The sequence below is a fragment of the Crotalus tigris genome, unplaced genomic scaffold, assembly GCF_016545835.1.
Source record: "Crotalus tigris isolate CLP2741 ecotype Arizona unplaced genomic scaffold, ASM1654583v1 scf7180000024385.1074895, whole genome shotgun sequence".
NCBI classification, from domain to species: Eukaryota; Metazoa; Chordata; class Lepidosauria; order Squamata; family Viperidae; genus Crotalus; species Crotalus tigris.
Window position 1 is genome coordinate 694,408 of NW_024100555.1, and position 24,304 is coordinate 718,711.

The 24,304-nt window shown below is 37.4% G+C and overlaps 2 protein-coding genes and 1 long non-coding RNA gene across 6 annotated transcripts in view; 2 read left to right on the plus strand and 1 right to left on the minus strand.

Annotated features, from left to right (window-relative positions):
* The window catches only part of CACHD1 (cache domain containing 1), a 145,097-nt gene extending 129,891 nt beyond the window's left edge, over positions 1-15,206 (plus strand). Inside the window, exons 21-27 of one of the 3 annotated variants that reach the window (XM_039328941.1) lie at positions 1,053-1,139; positions 1,314-1,430; positions 2,298-2,449; positions 2,916-3,077; positions 4,308-4,385; positions 5,352-5,453; positions 13,414-15,206. In XM_039328941.1, coding sequence (XP_039184875.1) covers positions 1,053-1,139; positions 1,314-1,430; positions 2,298-2,449; positions 2,916-3,077; positions 4,308-4,385; positions 5,352-5,453; positions 13,414-13,652 — 937 coding nt within the window. In that variant the 3' untranslated portion in view covers positions 13,653-15,206. The remainder of the gene's footprint in view (positions 1-1,052; positions 1,140-1,313; positions 1,431-2,297; positions 2,450-2,915; positions 3,078-4,307; positions 4,386-5,351; positions 5,454-13,413) is intronic. The other 2 variants (XM_039328943.1, XM_039328942.1) reach the window with 2 other exon arrangements.
* Positions 1-23,175, minus strand: part of LOC120301543 — a 32,822-nt gene extending 9,647 nt beyond the window's left edge. The window contains exons 1-2 of one of the 2 annotated variants that reach the window (XR_005554937.1): positions 22,997-23,175; positions 15,278-15,376 (exon numbers count right to left, since the gene is read on the minus strand). This is a non-coding gene — a long non-coding RNA (uncharacterized LOC120301543). The remainder of the gene's footprint in view (positions 1-15,277; positions 15,377-22,996) is intronic. The other variant, XR_005554938.1, reaches the window with a different exon arrangement.
* RAVER2 (ribonucleoprotein, PTB binding 2) overlaps positions 22,107-24,304 on the plus strand; it is a 47,915-nt gene continuing 45,717 nt past the window's right edge. Inside the window, exon 1 of the mRNA XM_039328945.1 lies at positions 22,107-22,704. Coding sequence (XP_039184879.1) covers positions 22,516-22,704 — 189 coding nt within the window. The 5' untranslated portion in view covers positions 22,107-22,515. The remainder of the gene's footprint in view (positions 22,705-24,304) is intronic.

Genomic DNA, 24,304 nt, shown 5'->3' on the forward strand with positions numbered 1-24,304 from the left:
TCAGGAAAGGAACCAAAAGGGCTGAATTAGAGATTGCTTGTTACCTCAATATTGACAACAAAGAGTTCCCCACCTGCCTCTACCCAGAGATGCTTTCAGACTGTATATTATTTCTGAGTAAATAATCTAGTGCAGGGGTCCTCAACCTTGGCAACTTTAAGACTTGTGGACTTCAACTCCCAGAATTCCTCAGTCCACAAGTCTTAAAGTTGCCAAGGTTTAATTCAGTCAATCTGGTTTAGATGACAGGTTAAGTCTGGTTCAGGATCACATTTTATGCATTTCCCTCAATACAGTGGAAATGCTTCCTATACTGAGGACAGGTGATCTATAATGTATGGTGCTTTTTTTAATTTATGTATAAAATTTATTGGCTGTCATCTTACCACCAGGGTAAGATCTTTGGACTATTCTGGTGGTGAGATTTGGTCATCGTGTATCAAAAATGATATTGCAGAGGAAAAAAAGTAGAAAAGACAACCTTTAGGTTTGTTTAATTTTAAAAAGCAAAAAGGCTCATAATGAAAATAAGCCTTGTGAGAGGAAGAAATAGAATGCAGAGAATTTACAAAGCTGAATAATGAGAGATTGTAGATTATGCTAAATTAAATTCTGGTTTTTGGTGCTACTACTTGCTTGAGGTATTAAAGGATGACTTGAAAATGAAAATGAGGCTACTAATGACTTGTTGTTGTTAGTTGCGAAGTCGTGTCCAACCCATTGCGACCCTATGGACAACATGCCTCCAGGCTAATGACTACTAATTATAATAGTTACATGCTACTTCACATGAAATCACCATAATTGTAGTGGAGTAAAAGCCGTAATAACTTCTTTATGCTGATATCATTGAAATGACTATGGACTTTGAAAACTTTGTAAAATGTGGAAAGGACTCTTTACATATATTGCCAACAGTTGTACTAGTAATAAGCTCAATATAACTTGTAAACATTGGTCCTATTTGACAGTAAAATTGTTTAGTGGCCCAAGATTCAAGATATGCAGGGAGTAGGAGGAGGTAATAAATATTATTTTTTTTCTTCCTGAAGAATGGAACAGAATGAATGTGAATGCCCTTGTGAGTGCCCTTTAGAAGTCAATGAATGTACAGGCAACCTTACCAATGCAGAAAGCAGGTATGCAAAGCTAACAACTTGTTAATAATGTTATGATAATATATATTGTTGAAGGTGTTAGACGGGTAATTACATTGTTTTAAGGGTGGTTAAAATAAATAATGAAGTAACATAACATAACCATTGAGTGAGTTTTTGAAACCTAATTTTTGCGTACTGCTTTCCAAATTTCAGGAACCCTAGTTGTGAAGTCCATCAGGAACCTCTGACTTTTATTGCTGTGGATCCCAGCCTACAGGATGCTCTTCCTCAGTGTATCAATACACAGTGTAATCAAAGAATGGAGAGTGGGTAAGTTACATCCTTTTTTCCCCTTAAAGAAGTCAGTAAAGAATTTTTGTTACCTGCCTGTAGAATTAAAATAAAAATTATCATGAAATCAGTTAAATTTATATTTATCTTTATTTAACCTAATAAACATATAGCTGAATTTGCAGATTCAGATTCTACCCATTGAAAGTTACAAAACCTTTAAAATGACCTCCATAACAATGAAGAAATTAAATTAGAGCAGCTTGCCTGAAGCTAGAGCCTGAAAAAATGCTAGAGAGTCATTGCTTTGGGGTTTCTTGGGTGGACGTATGGAAATGACTGCTTGAGATCTCAAATTTTAATCAGGATTGCACTGGTAGCAATAACAGAAATTGTCTTGAGATCTCAAATTTTAATCAGGATTGTACTGGTAGCAATAACAGAAATTGTCTTGTTTGGCTTTCAAGAAAAGGAGAGTAAGGAAGATGGAGAAAAATTAGTGTCATTTCTGACTAGTGGACAAGTAATATATCAGGTTCACATCTAGCATGAAGGAATCATTTTGTTTTATAGAACAGCTTAGCTGGTAAAAAGACAGATTTGTTTTTCATTGGAAGTGCAAATTTGCACTGACAACAAAGAGATAGCAAGGTGAGATAGTCTAACCCAGGGTAGGCAACCTTGCTCTTTTATGACTCGTGGACTTCAATTCCCAGAATTCCCAGCTATGCTGGCTCAGGAATTCTGGGAGTTGAAGTCCACAAATCATAAAAGAGCCAAGTTTGCCTATCCCTTCTAACCTGTCTGTTGGTCTAGCTATAAAAAGCTGACTTCACAAATTGGTTTGTCTCGGGTTACTTAATCTTGTAATAAGTAAGTTTTCACAGCCATTTCTTTATCTTGCAGAGATTGTTTTGGTGTCTTAGACTGTGAGTGGTGCATGGTAGACAGTGATGGAAAGACTCACCTTGATAAGTCCTATTGTGCTCTTCAGAAGGAATGCTTTGGGGGTATTGTGGGTGCCAAAAGCCCCTATACGGATGACATGGGATCCATTGGTAAGATCCATTTGCATTTTTTAATGTATTGAGATCTGGTCTGGATTATCTACATAAAAAAGCCAACCATACTTTTTATGAGAATCATGCAGGGTAAAGCTGAGGTCCAGCTTCTTTTCATCATAACAGAATTTTACCTGGGGAAGCAGAATATATTGGACTAATCCTGTATAAGAGATGCTTTCTAGCCAATGCAGTCTGTAAGATGAAATGCCATTTTGGTATATTGATTAGGATAGGAATTTAGTATATTCATAAACATTTTTAATATATTAAATGGAGCAGTGGAATGGTCACCTGGCTTGTTTTGAAAACAGACATTTCCTGTTCAGAGTGTCTTTGTCACCCAAAGTTAGACTTCAGGTAGCACCCACAATCTAGCAATTATCTAGATTATTTTACAGGATTTGAATTTCTTTAGGAGATTTTCACATTATTTTCATTTTTTCTCCCTCCGAAATGAAAGGAGATGAAGTGATAACCTTGAATATGATAAAAAGTGCTCCAGTTGGTCCTGTAGCAGGAGGTATTATGGGATGCATAATGGTGTTGGTTCTTGCGGTCTATGCCTATCGTCATCAGATCCATCGCAGAAGTCATCAGCATATGTCTCCACTTGCAGCCCAAGGTAAGCTGAACAAATGTTTTGCTTATGAAGTAGAATTACAATGTTTTCTGGTCCTGACTCTTTGGATTTCTGCAAATCTTCTGATAATCTCAAATTGAATTATAAGCATATGTCCTATATAGAATATATTTTGTTCACATTGCTCTGGTAATATAGAATAGGCACCACTGCCCTCTGCTGGATAAAGAAATTAAAGTTGCACTGATTTTATTAAGTCTGTCCTGGAATCTTGCAAATATTTATTCCTTCCGCTGATTCTAGAGCATGTTAGATATGCAGTTAGCTTTCCAGAATAGATGTGCATGCCTTATGGATCCTTTATCAACACATTTAGTCATTTTTAAGAAGTTCTAAATCCATGTTTTTGCTCCAGTTGTACAGAAGACAAAATTGCATTTTCTAAGTACATCCTTTTATATAAACACGTTGGACACATCTTCGCAACTAACAACAAAATAATCTCACTGTTTAGCATTTTGCCTTCTTAATAATAAAACTCAAAATAGAGCATATTACTGCTGATTATAATTGTAGCCATTTTCTAGCATTGATCTGTGTAATTCCATGAAAATATCAACTGACATTGTACAAATAATTGGAAAAACAGGAATTATGAAAGCGTTGCCATAAATGGAAGGAGAATGTTTAATTGTGGTCATCACTTTCTAACATTTCTAAAAGATCTATTATTTCCCATAGAAGAGAATATATGTAGCTCAGAGTTGAACTGTGGAGTTCTTAGTACTCTCTGAGCTTGGTTATTGTACTGATTATGCACCGGTTGTTGCACCTGATTGTGCACTGATATTGTTACCTAGTTGGGAATAAATATATGCAAGCAACCAAGCTCAGAGAATATCAGGGATCCCGGAGCCGTTTTTATTTCTTTACTTATTTCTTTATTAAATTTATATGCTGCCCATCTCATTGTTACAGCGACTTTGGATGGCTATTACTTCACAGAATTTTATAAATATTGCTGAATCATACATACTTTACACTTAAATAGTACCTACATATTGCTTGGCTTAAAAGAGAAGGGAAAGATACGGAAGCTAACAATTTTATGCCATAACCTCAACCATCATTGCTATATGGTTTCCAGGCCTCTGCTACTTTGACCTTCAAAAAGGGGTAACCCAAGGCCATTTTCAAATCATTGCACTCTTACAGGCTAATGCAACTTCTCTCTCTTAATAGTTGCATTTTTCTGTTTGTAATGGTGTGTAGAAATGTCAGTCCGCATGTCCAACCTGGAGAATGAGAGAGATGAAAGGGATGAGGACAGTCATGAAGACAGAGGAATCAGTGAGTATTTAGCAATCCCATTCTGGTTGGAGTTGGGCAGGAAAACACGGGGATAGGCTGCATGTGGGTTTTTTTTTCCCCCCCTGCAGTCTTTCCTTCTATAGATGTGTAGCATTATTCACCTCTGTGATCCTTTCAAGAGGGCAAAGTGCTTTACAGTTTTGGCCCTGTCAGTCTGGCAGGAGTTCTGAAGAAAGGCTGTACATTGCTGCCTTTCCACAGACTGAACGTAACTGTAAAAAAATATTGCGTTGCTCACACCCAATTCACAGAGATTTTACCTCTGTGATTTATGAGCAGGGCTTTATCCTTTGGTCCATTATTTATCTCCACCCACTTGCTATCTTTTTTTTTTTTTTTGAAGACCAAATATGCCATACATCAATATTTTTGTCATCCAGACTTAGACAATTCTTAGATGATAGTTCATAAAATCTAGCAGCCGTTTGAGTTGCAGATTTCTTCACTTCACTTTCAAGAACTGTATAATGTTCATTGTTAAATAAGATCCACCCACCCACCCCTTGCAAATAAATAACTTACAAATAACTTTGAAAATTGTAGGGAAATGTAGTGATCAAACCCACAGTTATGCTTCTATAGAATGTGTTTTAACTACTGCTAAGATTTGCAATTGTGCAGGTTTTTTTTTTTTTTGCAGTTTTGCAAAACAATATTGCATTTTAAGATACCTTAAAGAGGTATTTAAGGTATATTAAAAGTAGACCTTAAATACCTTAGGTGCATTTTGTTACCGAATTGATTCTAAGTAATTTACAATGCTGTCTGGGAATCAGAAAAGTTACTGTTCTTTCATACTGTTTTAGAAGCTTGATCAGTTTTGGAATTTGACAACAATGTAATAAGAAGCTATTTTATAATGTCTTCAAAGTGATCTGCTTGATGAGTATGTGAAGTTATCCTTTATTTCTCTCTCTCTCTTTTTCTTTGTTCCTCTCATTGTAGTCAGTAACACTCGGTTTATAGCAGCAGTTATTGAGCGACATGCCCACAGTCCTGAACGTAGACGCCGCTACTGGGGACGATCAGGAACAGAAAGTGATCATGGTAAGAGCATAAAGGCCGCTCATCTTGCTTGTGCTTACAGTATAACATATTTTCTAAGAAAGTAATCCCAGGGCTGTTCTTCATTTAAAACAAATTTGAAGCTTTCCATTCCAGGGCAAGGCCCTTGCCAACTTTGAAGCTATTTTTGTTTCATTCCTCCACTCAACATCTTAATCACTGATCTATCAACACTGATATATGAATATGCACCCTTACAAAAAAGTAAAGCTTTACAAAAATTAAACCTCCCCTTTTCCCAGTAGGGTCATTTGAAATGTATTTTAATACTTGTCCCATTAACTTTGCTCTACTTGATAAAGAATAACGCTATTTCTTTTTTTTTATTTTAATCAAATGGTGTTTACTTTTAAGCCATAGATACCAAGAGTTTATTTCTTGTTGCTAGGTTAAAACATGCCTGGGTTAAATTTTAAAAGGTTGAATGCCTGCTTGGCTTACTGGTATGCATTATGATTCATAAGAAGATTTGTGACAGACAGAATTACTGCAAACACAGTTCTCCTTTGGTTCACACAGAAATAAAATGATTAAGGAAATAGGATTTGAGCTTTTGTGACATTTCTCCCTAAATGAAAAAATAACTTACAATGCAGGCTGGGAATGACTTTTTTACCACATAATTGACCAATCACCAGTCAGACTGGACAGTTGTTGCTAAATCTCCCATCCTGTATCAAGTTGATGAGTCCACTAAGAGTATTAATGTGAGGTTGGCATATTATTATTATTTTTGCCAGGACTGTCAGCTGTATCTTCATATCAGTTTTCACTATAAATACAGTATGATACACTAAATGCACAGCCAGGACAGAAGGAAGAGTTTGTATTTGATTTCCTGGAGTCCTTGAACGTTTCTAGAAGTTCACTCAGTATGTGGCAGTGATCCCTGACTGAAACATACAAGCCCTTATATCTTTCATAGCACTGCAACCCTATGATATTTCTAGTTAATATAAAAACGACATTAGAAAGGCAGAATGTAGAAAGTATTTTTTTAAAGTACCCAGTGACAAGTTTCATAATTTTAAAGAGAAAAATGGCAGTTCTACCCTAGCCAGACTTGAAAGCCTTCATGTGTTAATCAGATACAGAATTTTGTTCAATAGAGCCATTAAAAATAAAAACAAACAAACATGTATATGCTATGCTATGCTTCTATGGCAACATTAAATACTGTATATAAAAACAATCATGCTTTAGGCCATAAGAGTACAGGTAGTCCTTGACTTACAACACACAATTGAGGCCAGAATTTCTGTTGCTAAGCAAGACGTTTGTTAAGTGAGTTTTGCCTCATTGTACAACCCTTCTTGCCATAGTTGTTAAGTGAATTACTGAAGTTGTTAATTCAGTAACACGCTTGTTAAGTGAATCTGGCTTCCCCATTGACTTTGCTTGTCAGAAGATTGCAACAGATGTTCACATGACCCTGGGACACTACAACTGTCATAAATATGAGTCAGTTGCCAAACATCTGAATTTTGATCAAATGACCACGGGGATGCTGCAAGGTTGTATGAAAAATGGTCATAAGTCACAATTTTCAGTACTGTTGTAATTTCAGTCACTAAACGAACTGTTGTAAGTTGACGACTACCTGTAAATGAAAAAATTAAATCACATAAATACTGGCAGTTGGTTCCTAATAACTAAGCAGTCAAACCTTGGTTAGTTGGTTGGTTTCCAACAAACACTTTTCACGGAAGCCTAGACAATAATATTTCCTGGACAAATTTTCCTGTACATTACACGTGATTGTAACATTATTATCTGAAATAACCTAATGCATTGCATAATTTCCTTTCCTCAGTATTTCCTTCCAAGTAACATAGAGAAGCAGAGATTTTAAACAATAGCCAGAGATTCAGATTGTGCCAACATTGGAATGTCTCTTTGAATGCCTCTTGGGGCTGCTGGCATTGTGATTATTTTTCTTTTGCTTACTTCCTTTTATTTGCAGAAGATTGGAGGCTGTAGTTGAGTCATTATACAAAGGTTAAAATGTTCATTAACTGCTGTTACTCAAATTACAGTCCTTCTTCCTGCTTTACCACAATTATTTTGCGTTTAATAACATAATAGGTGTCAAATTGTTTCAAAAGCTTTGTTGAATTAACTTTATGTTTAATGCAACTTGTTTTCCTATCATGCTTTTTTTTAAAAAAAAAATGTCAGCATTTGGGTGAAACCAAAACAGAATTAAATCTAGAGGCAACAACTGGAAAGAGTTCTATTGCATAAAAGTAAATATAACTATTAATGTCGATGCAAGAGACTACAGTTTTTCAAACTGGGCAACTTTAAAATGTGTTGACGTCATTCCCCAGAATTCTCCAGCCAACATGCTGGCAATTGTATATATTTAATATAGGACTCTATGTTTCCCTACTTACAAATTTGCTGCACTTATGCAATTCACATAATTGCACTATCACTGGGATCCCCAAAGCCCCGGTCCGCGACCCAGTGCCAGGCCGTGGCCTGTTCAGAACTCGGCTGCAGAAGTGGTGGGCGAGTGTGTGCATGCTCATGTGCAAATGAGTGAAGCTGCATTTGCAAAAGCGGTGAATGCACAAGGGTAAAACCATCCCCTCTCCCTACTGTCACCGGCATCTCCACCGGTCCACCAAGCCGGAAAGGTTGGAGACTGCTACACTATCACATATCCAATTGAATTTGTAGACTTCTAAATTAGCATTTATTACATTTTGTCAGAGTGTGATTGTTATTTTATTTTTTACTTTGGAAATCTATTTACTCTTTCTTAATTTTACTAAGCACGCAAAATTATTTATTTACTTGTTTATGTTTCACATTTCTAAACCACCCATCTCTTTCGAAGGGTAAAAACAAAATCACAAACTATCTATGAACCATTGGGTCATCCTTTCAGAGATCATTCTTTACCTAAACAGATAAACACAATGACCAGGGGAGAGCAAAAAAAGCAATGGGAGTGGGAGCATCTTCCGACTTCCTGCCAGCTTCCCCATTGACTTCGCTTGTAGGAAGCTAGGAGGGCGTATCAAGGATCATGATTATGTGATCATGATTGACTACATCAATGCTGCAGCACCTACAACCTTGCAAATACAACTATTGTGAAAATCCTTGAAATTTTAGTTACACAGGAGTTATGGACCTAAGGTATTATTTGTACATATTATTTAAGTTAGCAGATTTGGAGTAATTTGATTCAAAGATTTCTGTGCTATAATGCACCTTTTGGGCTAACCGAAGATTACAAACAAGAGAGTCGTAATAGCACATAGATTTTTATGGCACGGTTCAGTATGATGGGAATATTCTGAATTTTACACATTTGGGGCATTTATTTTTTGTACTTTTTGGAGCGGTGATTGAAAACCTCACAAAGCAGAGGTACAATTGGCTAAAATACATTTTAGAATTCTAGATTTTAATGGTGCTGTTTCCAGTCAATGTTATCAATAACTAAGGCAGACTAAGACTTTACAGCATCAGCTAAGATGAAAGGAAGCTCCAATAAGTTCCCCTAGGGGAGTTTAAATTGCTATTTATTTTGGTGTTGTTTTCTCCATTATAACATCACTGTCTCAATTACAGTATTGAACAAATTGTTCAGCAGATGCAGAACAATTTCTCTTATCAAAGAGAAACTCTGTTCATGATATTGATTCAGATCAGTATATAGTAAAGTATGCTCCAATGTGGCTTCTTCTTCATAGATTGCTAAGTGCAAAGTTCAGAAAAGAAGCCAGATTTGGGTTGTTAATATGATGCTAAATTGATCACTGCTTTCTCTATTTCTGGTGATTTTGCTTGTTGCAAACCAGTCTGATTTAGAGCAGCCCCATTCTGTACAACTATGTTAACACTACAGAGCACTATAGGAAAAGAGGAAAATTCCACTGATTAATAATAATGTCTTTACAAAGGAAATAAATGTCTACATTAGGAAACTACTGTACCAGCTCAGTAATGTCTATTGAGCAGTTCTTAACTATGACAAATAAATAAAATAAAAGTAATCATGTAAATATGGTTTGTATCAATAGTATCCAATTGTCAAGCTATATTTGGTGACTCACTCACTCCATCCATCCACCCATCTATCCTATCTACATCCCATCTTTATTATTTTTAAAAATTACTCAAGGCAGTGAACATATCCAACACATCTTCTTTCTCCTATTTTCCCCACAATAAGAGCCCTGTGAGAGATGGTTGGGCTGAGAGAGAGCATGACAGGCCCAAAGTCACCCAAATTGGCTTTCATGACTAAAACAGGACTTGAATTCACGGCCTAGTTTGGTGCTTCAACCACTAGGCCAAAAGGAAATAAACCATTCCCTCTCTGTTTGGTCATGCTATCACTATGCTGGATATGTTTGTTCTGTGGTATACCCTAATTTGACCATTCCCGGGGATTTTGGAGCTTTTCTTGAAGTCAGGTCCAGTTCTCAGGATTAATTTAGCCATCCAGAGTCACTCTCAGTAATGATATGGGTGGCATAAAATTTAATAAATGAATAATAATATATAAACTACCACTGAATGCAAACAGAATGGCATAGGCAGAACATTCTGGAACTTTCCATTCTAAGAAGGGTAGATTATGCACAAACTTACAGGACAACAAAACAAAGGGAAGTTAAGGATGAGGAAGAAAAAAAAATTGGAACAGTTTGATCTGTACACCTACAGTATTTGTTAATTATTGATACTGTTTGCTTTTGGTCTGGAGTCATACATTACTTATGCTTACTGCCAACTTTCCCTCTTCTTCAATTCCCCCATGGCTCTGACAAGCTGTCAATCCTTCAAGTTAGTCCAGAGAAGAAACCAAAACAATTAATACTATTGTTAATAGTATTAATACTACCTTTACTGAAAGGCTACAGTAAGAATTTTATAACTCTGAAAGCACTTCCGCTCCTTTGCCTATCTTTACTTTCCAGAGAACCAGGGAGGGCCCTTCTGAGACACTTCCTCCATCCCTATTTCTCCTTTGGACTCTCTTTTTTTTTATCAGACTGATTGATTAGTCCAGTGGTTCTCAACCTTTTTAATGCCGTGACCCCCAACCGGTCGTAAGTTGAGGACTACTCAACCAGTTGTAAGTCGAGGACTACTCAACTGGTGCAGCACCGTTTGCAGAATGGGACTTTTGGCGGGCTCAGCAGGGCAGAGACAGCCTGGACAATTCCTATTGGCTTTTGAAAGCCAATAGAATTAGGCTCTATTCAAGAGAGTCTATTCTATTGGCTTTCAAAAGCCAATAGAATAAAAGGGAGTAGCACAGCTAAGGAAAAGGGGAAAAAATTGGCGGACTGCGTTGTTTGGTGACCCCCATGAAATGGTTGTTCGACCCCAAATGGGGTCCCGACCCACAGGTTGAGAACCACTGGATTAGTCTAAGGTGCAGCTCCTCCTCCTGTCTCCCAAAGTTATTCTCACCATTCATTATACAGACATTAGGGCCATTCCATTTAATTTGGGAAAGTTCATCACAATAAAAAAAAACACTTCTTCTTACTGGGAGTTGATAAGATGCAATTTGCATTTTTTTCTATGCAGAAAAAGTTATTTGTTTATTGCTGGTTTTCCCAAGATGGTCAGGCCGATTAATCATGTGCTACTTTGTTATTGGTCTCCTCAGCATGTGAACTTCTAAGCCTGATGGCATGTACTGTTTACTGTGAAAAATTTTTCACAGGAATTGTCCTATACAATAGCTTATCTTTCATCATGCACCTGAAGTTGGATATGTTTTGTTTGCTTATTTCTTAGTTTTAAACCTATCTTTGATTCAAAAGCTGTCGCTTCTGTTTTTTCTTACAACAATAAGGGTCGGGCTGAGAGTGACCAGTCACCAATTGAGCTCCCAATCTGAAGATGGATTAAAACTTGGTACATGAAAGAAAGAAAAAGTCCAAACTGTAATAATAATTGTGGGCAAGACAGTTTTGTGTGTATTTCTCTTAAATGTGAATTTCACCAAGCAGCTAAGCACTAGTCTTTATTTACTCCAAATTGACTATGGATAGCTTTTACAACTGAAACGTATTGTATACACTTTTATTATAGTTGCATTGCTTAAACATCCTTAAGTTGCATTGTTTAAAAATATGTTTACCAGGACTGCGTTGAGTTTAAAATTCCTCCTGCCTTTTAAGACTTGGCAATTACATATGTAAAAAAAATATTTTAATAGTAGGAAAAATATATTTTAATAGTATGATAAATTCTATAATGTGTTGGTTATTGTACCTGTAAACTCATTAATTTAAAACTAAAAAAAATCTGATTAAAGCCATTGAAAAATCTACATTGGTAGAGGAAATAAATACACTTTCATACCCTTTTGTTGTCCAAAACAAACAAAAAAAATCAAATAAAAAAATCTCTGACAGTTTGAGTATACTTGACAAATAAATAAACAGGAATCTATTTATGCATAAGAGTTAATAATAATGATGATGATGATGATGATGTTGGAAGGGACCTTGGAGGTCATCGAGTCCAACCCCCTGCTCAGGCAGGAAACCCTACACCATTTTGGACAGTGTTTTGATAAAGTAAATCCTAAGTTTTTTGAACTAATGGGAGGATTCAATGTCCATAGATTCAAATGCCTCTTAAATAGTAAATACAGATATTCTTTGACTTACAACTACAATTAGGACTGGATCTTGGTCGTTGAACAATGTGATTATTAAGTGAAGAATCACATGAGTGCTTCACTCAACTACCACAATCCTGTCACTCTCAGTTGTGATTGTTAAGCAATCTTGCACATCATTAAACAGATGGAATCCCAGGTAAGGTGCATAGGATGCCTTGTGGTGTAGGAGGGACACCCTGGGAAACACTGCTCAGGAGCGGAAAATCTTCCATGCCAAAATGCAAGCGGGATTTTCAGCCCCTGAATGGCTGAAAGCTAGTGGCAAGAGGCATTTGTGCAAGGCCTGCACCAGGCTTCCTCCAAACACTTGAGGTACTCCACGTTCCTTTGCTGCATTGTCTCTGGGCTCTCTGCTTGTATTTCAGTTCCTTCTTGTCTCGGGGCCTGGCTGAAAGAGCTGCCTACCAAAGGAGTTCAGCTCCCCTCCATGTGTGGGAGAAAACTCCTCTGGTGGAGTGTATGAATGGAGCTCATAGCTATAGGCAAATTCCCACTGGAGGAATTCAGTTCTCCTCCATGCAGGAGGGTGTGTGAACCAATTCTCTTCACTGTGTGTTAGTCCCACCAAATTGGACATCAAGGAATTTGAGGAGGTTGCTCAGGTATTACCTACATCATTGTTACAATAAATGAAGTTATTGAAGATAGATAATTTGTATAATCATAAAGGAAATTATTTGAAGATTTTGTTTAGCTAATAAAATCACAAAATATTGAAAGGTGTAAACAATTATTTGGTATATTTTATGTTGATCATTTTCAACAAATATGAGGTTTATAGTATATGTATTTATTTATTAGATTTTTATTCTGCCTTTATCACTTGAAGCAACTCAAGGCAGCAAACAAGCCTAATACTCCTTTTTCCTCCTATTTTCCCCACAACAACAATCCTGTGAGGTAGATTGGTCGGAGAGAGAGTGACTGGTCCAAGGTCACCTAGCTGACTTTTGAAAATTTAATGAATTATATTAGTCAAATTATCTCAGGCAGAAGAATTAAATAATAGATATGTAACAGCATTCTTTCCATGTTGTTCTGAAATATTTTTTTTGTACAAAATTAGAAACTCAAAGAAAAAATATGAAGGAAAGGAAATCAAACTGTTTAAATAATCTACGTAAGACTCCTGCAACAGTCGACATTGTATGGCTCTGATTTTTCCTTCCTGCAGCGTGTTAAATTATAAATGTGAATGATTGCTTCTAAGCATTATGAACACTGTTGTTCAAAGTCAATCCATCTTGGATTTCATGTGGCTTTATTTTTCAGGCTATAGTACTATGAGTCCTCAGGAAGACAGCGAAAACCCTCCCTGCAACAATGACCCATTATCAGCTGGTGTAGATGTGGGAAATCATGACGAAGATTTAGACCTGGAGACCCCACCTCAGACTGCTGCCCTTTTGAGTCACAAGTTCCACCACTACAGGTTGCACCATCCCGCTCCCCACCACAGTCACCACTTACAGGCTGCAGTGACGGTACACACGGTAGATGCAGAATGCTAACGACTTTGAACTCGGGGGAGAATTGCATCTAATGACACAGGCAGCAGGAGCCCAACTCATGTTCATCTTTCGTGACAGGCATGGTTTTGGTGACTATCACAGGACACATTTCAGACGCAAATTTTCTCTTTCTAAAACATAAAGCTGGCCCTGGAGTGGAGAGGTTAAGGTGATGAATGAACCTGCCATAACACTCAGTCAAATGGAATAGTAGGAATGTTCGATCTCCAAGCACAAGAAAGAAGAAAGGTTTACACAAAAGTTTAAGCTGAGTGTTTTGAACTCGGTTAATCTGAGCCAAGAAAAGAGTTAGCGCAGTTGAAGGCGAAGAAGATTTTGCTTTCCTTAAAGGGAAGAACAGAAATTGCAGCCAGAGAGAAAGAAGGTGCTGGATCTAAAAATAGCCATTGCCACAAGGTTTTCATTTGTGTGGGCTCCTTTTTTAAAAAAAGTTCATTGCTCTTACAAATTATTGTATAGGATCTAGGACAATGCATCTGGAGATTTTTAAATAAAGGATTATTTTTGTACTATTTATTGAACTCAAAACACTCATGAACTCTGAGAGAAAGGCAAGGGAGGGAATAAAGGCATCACAGACTTTCCGTGAATACAGCCTAAAGTTTTATTTGTGTTGGTGACGCTGTGGTTCTTAAGAGACTTGATATTCAACCCCCTTCTGCACCATGCTATAAAGGGAAAATGAAGAAATTGTGTGCTGATTTGTTTACATAATTAAGGGTTCGTTTCCATGGTCATTTGTACACTATAAACATGGCTTGTTGTGTTTATATTATATATATCACCCTTCTCCACAATTTATATATATGACTAAAATTGTGTAGAAATGTGATATGAAGTCTAAGCCTCCTGGCTAAAGCATTGAAGAATCCTATTCTTCTCTCATTTGCCATCTTACTTATTTTCCAACTTGGGGGCAAAATTCCATTTAATATAGTAACACAGTATTTAGTGCCATTCATGATAAACTGAAAATGTAATTGTTTCCATTTTACACAATGGAAAATTTTCAAAACATAATGATAAAAGGTCTCTCCCATTTATCTGGAGTTTAACACTGTTTTCGTTCTTCATTAGAGATTCATAACATCTGACTTGATGACACATGGACCATATAATTTTAAGCTAGTTTTAAGTCACGGTGTTTTGTTTTAAAGTGGCTAAAATATTATGGGCACATATTTGCACTGTGCATATGATAAACATTCATCTATGTGTAGTTTTTAAAAAGGTATCTGAATATTGCTTTAATAATAGGGTACTTAATAGTTATGTAAATGGTTTTTAACAGTATGGTAAAATATGTGTGTGCTATCATGATGCCCTTTATACTATGTATAAAATCACAATTTCTAGTGGAATAAAATTATGTAAAGTATGGATTTATGAATTACTTTTAACAGGTCCAAATGTAATTTGGCATAAAATGTTTTATATTAACTTGCAACTCAGTTATACAAATTCTTCAGCGTTAGATATTCTCTTCCAAATGCCATCTCCATTTCTAAATATTCAAGCTCACAGATACTTTGAAAATAGCAGTGGGGAGCTGCATGTGAATTCCAAGGTCTTCTGATATAAAAGGAGACATAATCTGTACTCACTGTGGGAATCTTTGTGTGAACAGGATATGGCCTTAATGGAATTGATTAGAAAGCTTCTCTTTCCACGTGGTTGTGATGTTTGCCATTTGATTGTTAGTCCTTAGAATTAAACAAAACACTCTTAAGAGTTCAAACACAGCAAGAACACATTTTTATAATAACTGCAGTTGCTGTTTTATAATACTTTTAAACAATTGATAATGTTCAATTTCAGTTCCTGCAGAAACTAATCAAGTACTGGGAAATTGTTAAAATTCCCAAGGTTTAATAATTGCTGGAAATAACTACAATAGATAATGAACTGCATCTGCATACAGTACCTGGAAATTGGATAATACAAATTTCAAAGATTTTAATTTGTAATTGTCATTTTGAAAATTGATAAATGAAAACTGACCTTGAATTTGTTTTTTTAAAAAATAATATATCCTACCTAGAAGTATAACAGAAGTATATTCTGTTAAATGAAATAGTCATAAAGTTTTAGCATTCTAAACATATTGTGTTACTGTTTTCACTTGGATTTTAAAGGCATCTGACCAGAATGATAGAATATTAAAAGTTCTATCATTTTGGTCATGTGCCTTTAAAATCCAAGTGAAAACTATTAAGTCTGCCCCCTTGGTCTTTCTTGAGAGCTAGTTTTGTGTAGTGGTTAAAGGCCCTGGACTGGATATTGGGAGACTCTCTTGCCTTAAAACCAACTGGGTTTCTTTGGACTAGTTTGGGCAAACCAGGTTTTTTTGGGGAAAAAAACTGCAGGCAGCTGTTCAGGCATTGGCCAGAACCAAGATATGGAGGCCATCCAAAGTTGGTTTTTGTGAGCTGACATTTCCACATGCATGTTTAGCAAGAAGCAGTCCCAAGGAAAAAAAGATCTACATTGCTCTCCTAATATTCACCCACATATCTCAGTCTATTATCTAAGAAAATAGGAGGTTTGGTTGGGGGGACTTTCATGCAGGATCTTAGAAATTTAACTGTCATTGCACTCAAAGTTGTTTCAAATCAACTCCCTCCAAAAGCAAGAATGTGCATAAATAAGTATATTTTTCAAACTTAAGACAAATAGTGCTATTTAAATAGAGGAAGCACTTACTTCACTGTTTTTAAAATATATTAGAAGCTCCAGCATATTTAAATATGTAAACCTTAAGTCTTAACCTCTGTCTGAGGTTGTATTATACTTAAAACCTCTCCATGAAAATCCAGATCTCTTCTGACTATTTACCTCACAGAGTCTCATATATTGATGCGTTTCTGGTTTTTTTTTTTTTATTATTGAAAGTTTTATAAATTTTACAAAAAGACAAAAACAATACAAAACAAAAAACAACATATACACAAAAAAAACTAAACATTACATATAAAAAAACCCCCATCCCCCACCCCTCACAAACACCCTCCCTTCCCCCCCCCCGAGCTTCCCAGAGCAGAATATAGGCTTAATTAAAAATTAACAAATAAAAAATTAAATTAAAAAATTTATATTTATATATATAAAAAAGAATATCTATATATAACATTCTCTATATATGAAAGTAAAACTTATGAAAAGGCTATATGATATTTTTTTGTACCCAATCTAAATTGCATAAATTTTATCCATTTATCCCAAACGACAAGAAACTTCTCTTGCGTTTGTTGCTTTAAGAAAGCCGAAATCTTTGCCATTTCCGCCAAATAAGCTACTTTAAGAAACCATTCCTGCAATGTAGGCAAAGACTCCTTCTTCCAGTATTGTCCTACTAACAGCCTCGCGGCTGTAATCAAATTTAACATCAATACAACCTCCTTTGTATCACAATCTGTAACTATACCCAACAAAAATAATTGCGGAGTAAATTTTACCCTCCTTCTAAAAATTCTCTGGATATTCCACCATATCTTGATCCAAAATGCTTTTATCTCTCTACATGACCACCAAATATGATAATAGGAAGCATCCATATAACCACATCTCCAACACTTAGGTTGTACGTCAGGGTACATAAGAGACATTTTTTGTGGATCAAGGTGCCATCTATAAAACATTTTATAAAAATTCTCCCTTAAGTTCTGTGCTTGTGTAAATTTGACATTTCTCACCCAGATGGTTTCCCAGATATCCAATGAGACTGGGACACCAAAATTCTGCGCCCATCTAATCATACAGTCTTTAATTAATTCCGTTTCTGAGTCCATTTCAACTAATACCCCATAGATTCTCTTGATGTGGGTTTGTCTTTGATCCTTGACTTGCTTAATAAGATTTTCATCTTCTCTAAGAAAACCCAATTTACAATCCACCTTCCATTTATCTACTAGTTGCCTATATTGGAACCAAGAATAAATAATATTTTCTTGCGCAAAATCTTCCCGTAATCTTAACTGCCAATTTTGCCCATCCCATCTAAGTAGCTGACTATAAGATGCGTTTCTGGTTTTTAAAGTGACAGAAATAGTAAACTTTTGAATTTTCCGAAGTAACTCTGATACTATATTGTTCCAGTTACCATTTTCATTTTATGCTATTCCCAAATCTTGCAACAGTTCTAGGATTTTATGTGAAATGTTAATAATTGCGGTTATCAACCCCAACTAAGCTACAGTATTGAATGCTGATGCTGGACCTCCAAGATCAGGAATAGACAGTATTTCCTATTTCTCTATTATGATGAAGAGCCAGATCTTTTCAATTGTCATTGACAAAACACCTTTAATTGACCATCTTCCACAATTGGAAGGAGCAGACATCATTTGAGTTCAGTTTTTGATGTATAGGTGGCCAGGATGAGTTATTCTAAAATTCTTGTGAGATAATGAGAGAGAATTTATTTGATGCAGATATACTGCATCAATTAATTTTAACCCAAAGCCAAACACCATTTTCATATACGTGGTTTCCTTATTGCTTTATGGTCAATACTAGGCATTTACTGTACAATAACCCTAAAGTAAAATAGTAGCACTGTTCATGCCACAGACTAAGCTACAACATAGATTTTGAGTGTTTGCTTGAGTAGAATGATAAGGTATAAAAAAGTAAAAATAGTTTTAATACAGGACTCCATATGTTTACAGGCCCAGCTATAATTTCAAATCTCATAAAAATGGCTAATCTCCAAAACAAGTTTAATCAACTTTTAAAATAACTCATTTTAAATTGGTGGGGGTAGGGTTTAAAGTATCTGGCCTAAATGCCACTTTTTGATTCCTATCAGCCCTTCATGACGTAGCAAGAATAGCAAACCATGGCTTCTTTTAACAGGCGACTAAGCCAGCAATTGGCAAAGGTGATTTTATACAGTTAAAGAAAAAGTGTATGTATATGTGTATTTTAGTTTAGCTTATATGCTGTTCCATTTCAAAAGCTTCAAGCAGCTTAGAAATAACAATACTGTAAAAGTAAAATATAAACAATTATAAAGATGTTAATGAATAATTTTCAGTAATTGTTAACAACTGAAATAGACAAATAATATACACAACAAGGCCCTGATACATCATGGTTGAGGCAAACATCCCAAAATACCTGTCTGAAGAGCTATGTTCTCTAGGCTCTCTGCAAATATAATTGGGAACTGGTAGTCCAAATATCTGGAGGTAGCTATTCTATAAACAGGATTACCCTGGAAAAGTTTGAGTGTGGGGTCACTGTAGTTGGTGTTCTCAACTTTGAGACACTCTGAAAGTCTTCCCTGCTAGATCACACTGGTTGGGCACATTGGGTTCAGAGGAAGTTATGGAGATCCTAGCCAGTAATAAGAATTACATCCTGAAGCTGTCAGTCAATGTAACTGCCATTGAAACGATATAACATGAGTGAATCTAGTTTCTTCCACAACTATTTGGACTGCTAAATGCTAAATCACCAAAAGTTTCTGAATAGACTTCAGCTGCAGTCTAATATAGTAGAAATTATAGTAAACTATCTGTTACATGAATAGCCACAACTGGCACATAAGATGTAATTTTATGGAGGAATTCCTGGCCACAGCCTCCATCTACTATTCAAGCAGAAATTATTTGAATCCAAAGGATTTTATATTAATTCTTATAAAAAGAAAATACAAATTTTGGATCAGACCTGGGCAGAAACAAAACCTGGAGCATTCTGAATATTTGAGGTTTTAGCTGAAACAAAATCCATAAGAATTTGTGTTGTTCTATGGCGACAATAAGACAAAGCTGATGTCATCCAAAAAACCCTTCAGACATGGCTTTTTTCTACTCTTACCACCTGCTCATATTGCTTCTACCCCAAAATCAGTTGGTTGAGCTGTGTGGCTATAGAACAGGGGTGTCAAACTGCCAGCCACCGGCCGGATGCATCACACACGACCATGTCCATCCTGGAAAAAAATGTCACAATATGTCATATGACATGATTGAGTTTGACACCTGCGCTATATTAATTGGATGGATGGATGGATGGATGTAAATGAACATTTCCATCTCTACCAGTATGTTTCCAATGAATCGAAGCATTTGAAATAGATACATTAGTTTGGATTGGGCATGGACTACCCACACAAGCAGTTCTGTGGATCAGAAATTCCTATACAGAATGTTTTGGTCACCTGTAATGGTTACTAGTTCATGTTGGTCCTATTTTTCCGTCATGCTAATCCTTATGATTGGCCTATGTAAGTTCTTATTGATATGAATAAATCATTAATTTTGCATTCCTGTGTGTTGAAGCCCAACTTAATGTCGCTGTATGTGGCATAGTGGTTAAGGTATTAGACTTCCTCAGCCAAGGAAGTTCTATGGCTTTCTCAGCCCAAACTACTCCATATTGTTGGTTGGAAAGAGGGAAAACATGGGGGAACAGGAATCCTTCACTCTTCTTGTTCCTTAACCATTGCTGAATATGCTATTTCCTCTGCATTTCCCCCATCATGACCAACACATTTTCAAACTAATGTACTTTTTTTCCTATCTTGAGGATGGTGAGAAAGCAGATTGGATGTGTGGGGGAAAAACTGTGTAGTTCATGGATAGAATTTTCTTCTGGTTTCTCTGTTGCGCATGGCAAAATCTGCTTTAATGCAAATCATGAAGAAGTGCTATGTAAACCAGGAGTCCCCAAATTCTTCAGCTATCAAGCCCTTCATGAAGTTTCTATTCTTTATCAGCCTCCAGATATTTATTATATGAAAATAATTTAATCAATATTACTTTAATTAATAGTAGAGGTAGTCTTCAACAAAATGTTAAGTGAAAAATTTGTTAAGTGAGTTTTGCCTCATTTTATGACTTTTCCTGCCATGTTTGTTAAGTGAATAACTGCAGTTCTTAAATTAGTAACATCGGTTGTTAAATGAATCTGGTTTCCCCATTGACTTTGTTTATCAGAAGGTCACAAAAGGGGATCATATGATACCGGGACACTGCAACCATCACAAATGTGGGTCAGTTGCCAAACGTCTGAATTTTAATCAACTGACCATGGGGATGCTGCAACGGTCGTAAGTGTGAAAATGGTCATAAGTCACTTTTTCAGTGTTGTAACTTTGAATGGTCATTAAATGAACTGTTGTAAGTCAAGGACTACTTGATTACAAATAACAAGAATAGATTGTTACTTTGACCCTTTGGGGGTCGATATTGACCACTTTGAAGAACTCTGAGCTAAATCATGGCAGACCTACTGCCCATGATTTCAAACATGCTAGCAGGCTAATATATTTCAGCTGCTTCAAACTTAAATTAATATTTGTATAGGTAGCCTTCAGCTTACTACAATTCTACCCAAAATTTCCATTGCTAAGCAAGACAGTTGTTAAAATGAATTTGTCCCCATTTTATGACCTTTCTTGACACAGTCATTAAGTGAATCACTGCAGTTGTTAAGTTAGTAACACAGTCGTTAAGTGAATCTGGCATCCCCATTGATTTTGCTTGTCAGATGGTCGCAAAAGGTGATGACATGAGCCAAGGCATTGCAACCATCTTAAATACATGCCAGTTGCCAATTTTGATCACCATAGGGATGCTGCAACAATTGTAAATGTGAAAAATGGTCATGTCACTTTTTTCAGGGCGGTTGTAACTTTGAACAGTCACTAAATGAACTGTTGAAAGTCGAGGACTACCTGTAGTTGATCTCCTGGCTAGAGGCAAGTGGTAAAGCCTTTTGGGCCACCTGTGAAAATGATTGTTTGCCAGCTGTTTATTTTATTTCCATCCTCTACTAGGACAGCTGTTGAAATACAAGAGGATTTCCTTAGTTATGATGAAAATGAGGGTGGTGTTCAAGGTCAGTTTTAATTCAGCCTGTCACCTGATATTACCCAGAGGTTCTAAGGTGTGTTTGTTGCTACAGTAAAACCTAACAATGCATGCAGAGGGATCTCTACAGAGTTAATATAAAACGCTACATTACTTTACCAAGAGACTGGAGGAACGCATTTATCCCCAAGCTTTTGCGGAGTTTGCTAAATGTGCATGTCTGGAAATCTGTTTCCATTCTTCAGAAACCTTAATTATTTTTCTCTCCCACAAATTAAATAACAAAAAAGCGAGGGAAGGTCAACGTTTTTTAATTGTGAAGAAGTTTTAAAAACAGTTGTTCCCTGTTTTTAATCGCTTTCCCCTTCTGAAGTGTTAAAACTCCAAATGCCTTCTCCAGTCTCGCAGTGCATTGGAAAAAAAAAACACGACTTAGGAATATACATAATATCCTATATAATATCCTAGTTGTGGTGAAACATTAATCCACTTTCACTTCAAGGCACTAGCCTCTCTCGTGGCGCCCCACGCCATTCCGAGGGCAACGCTTTTCCTTATCGTGCCATCTCGATTGTCACATTTCTGTGACAACTGTTAAGGAACGAAAGGTGTCACGCTATTGCTCTGCCGGTGGATGCAACCATTTCTTTCTAACGCATCCAAAGTCACTGGATAATTCAAGAGCTGGCTAGCGGAATTTCTAAAGGGGCGCGGAAGGCGCTTCTTTCCTTTCGTAGGCGACACCGAGCCAAAACAGCGACGAACGGGATCCTTCGCCCTGCAGGCATCCTCCCGGCCAAGAGACGAGCACGAGCGCGGCCAGGAACTTCAAAGCCCGGGCAGCGAAGGCGCGCGAGCCCGCCTCGCGTTTTCCTTTGTGTCCCAGGCGGGCGCAGGCTGACCACCGCCGGCTGCTGAGCTCTCCTTGCCCCTCCCGCTCCGACCCAGCCCGCCCTGGCTCCCCTCCCGCCCACCGGCTTCCCCTGGCGGAGGGAGAGCGTGTTCGCCTCTGGGCCGGCAAGATGGCGGCATCCGCCGGGTCTGGCCCCGACTCGCTCGGGGCTCCGGGGGAGCCCGCCGCGGGGGCGGGTGGGGAACTCCCCGCTCTGTCCACGGAGGAGATCGCCCGGAGACTGCAGAGCACAAGGCGGGAGTTGAGCAACAGGCGCAAGATTCTGCTGAGGAACCTGCCCGCCGAAAGCAGCAGCCAGGTGGGTGGCGAAGAAGAAGAAGTGGCGGCCGGGCAGAGAAGGCGCGGGGCCCCGGAGGGGGGAGCAGAGGCGGGAGCCGGAGGGGTGGTGGGGACCTCATGAACCGAGCGGAAACAGCTTGGCGCCTTCCGAACGTTTTGCGCTAGATTTCCCTCAAGTTCCCTCTATGAAAATTGATGTTTGGGCATTATGATCCGGACCGTCCCAGTGTGGGAAAAGAAACCTTGAGGACTTTCCATACTGAGTCGGGAAGGGAGAGTTTTCTGTGGGGAGAGATGACATCCAGACTCACCCCAGGTTAGCGAAACCAGTTCTTCGATCTCTGTTAAAACCAACTAGTCAGTGGGGTAAGTTTCCCCTCATAGGAGAAGAGACATCGGTGCGCAGGTTCCTTGAAGGAGAGGAGGAAGTCTTTGTTCCAAAGGTGCTTTTTTTCAAGAGGCAACTGGACTTTCTTGTTTTTTTTTAATAAAGACGTTTTCGCTTCTCGTGCAAGAAGCTTCTTCAGCTCTGACTGGAAGATGGGGAAGCGAAGAAGCCGAAGAAGCTTCTTGGATGAGAAGCAAAACGTCTTCAAAGAAAAAACAAGAAAGTCTCAGTTGCCTCTTGAAAAAAAGCACCTTTGGGACAAACATGACCTGGATGACTGAGAATCTCGATAGACATTGAAGAAGTCTTTGGATCTCTGGAAGAAAAAATAAGGGGAGATTTAGATAGCAGTGTGAACTGCTAGAAGAGAACAGTTAGGAAAAGAGCTAACCCTGGAAGTTGCAGGTAGGGAAAAGTAGTCCTGTAGCCAGGCTGCACTTCACAATTTTTGTAACAGAATGCAGTATGCCAAAGAAACTATCTCTGTTTTATTGACAGCAAAATATACAAAGCTCTTGTCGCTTCTCTCTGAAACTACAGAGTTCTCTGGCAGTAGAAGAGCAAGTGTGAAGCATTATTATTGTGGCTGATGGCACAGTCAACCCTGTGTTCAGACTGGATTTGGCATTTTTATCGCTCTCAAGCCCTTCCCAAGGATAGGCAGATGTTGTTGTTATTTGATAGTATTAAAGCTAACCTTGCAGGATGTAAGATGTTCCAAGTATATAGCTGCCATTTTCCTTTTTTTAAAATAACCATTTCTCTGTGTTTGGGGATTATACTCTATATTTTGTTGAATAATACAAACAGGAGTTTTCTCCCCCTTTAGATTGAGACAGACATCCCATAAATGGAAGCGCAGTCAGGATTTATGACTGCTAGCGTAGTTAAAAAAAAAAAAAGGGAAGGAAAATACTTCTGTTCTCTTGTCTGGAAAGCAGATGTAACCAATATCTGCACTTTATCTTATTGAGTCTTTGGAAATGCATACTGCATGTTCTCCTTCTCTCCAAATAAAGCATTGTTTATGCTGTCTGAGACCATCTCTTTTTTTTCCCTAATTCACATTAGACATACAAATTCTCAAGACTTCTATTCATTTTATTTTTCATGAGTGCATTTATAAACTTCTACGGTAATAACTTCCCATTGCTAACATTGATCAAGTTTCTAGCTCCTAAATGTCCCTTTACTTCCATGTGATTATAAAATATACTGCTAATAGAAAAAT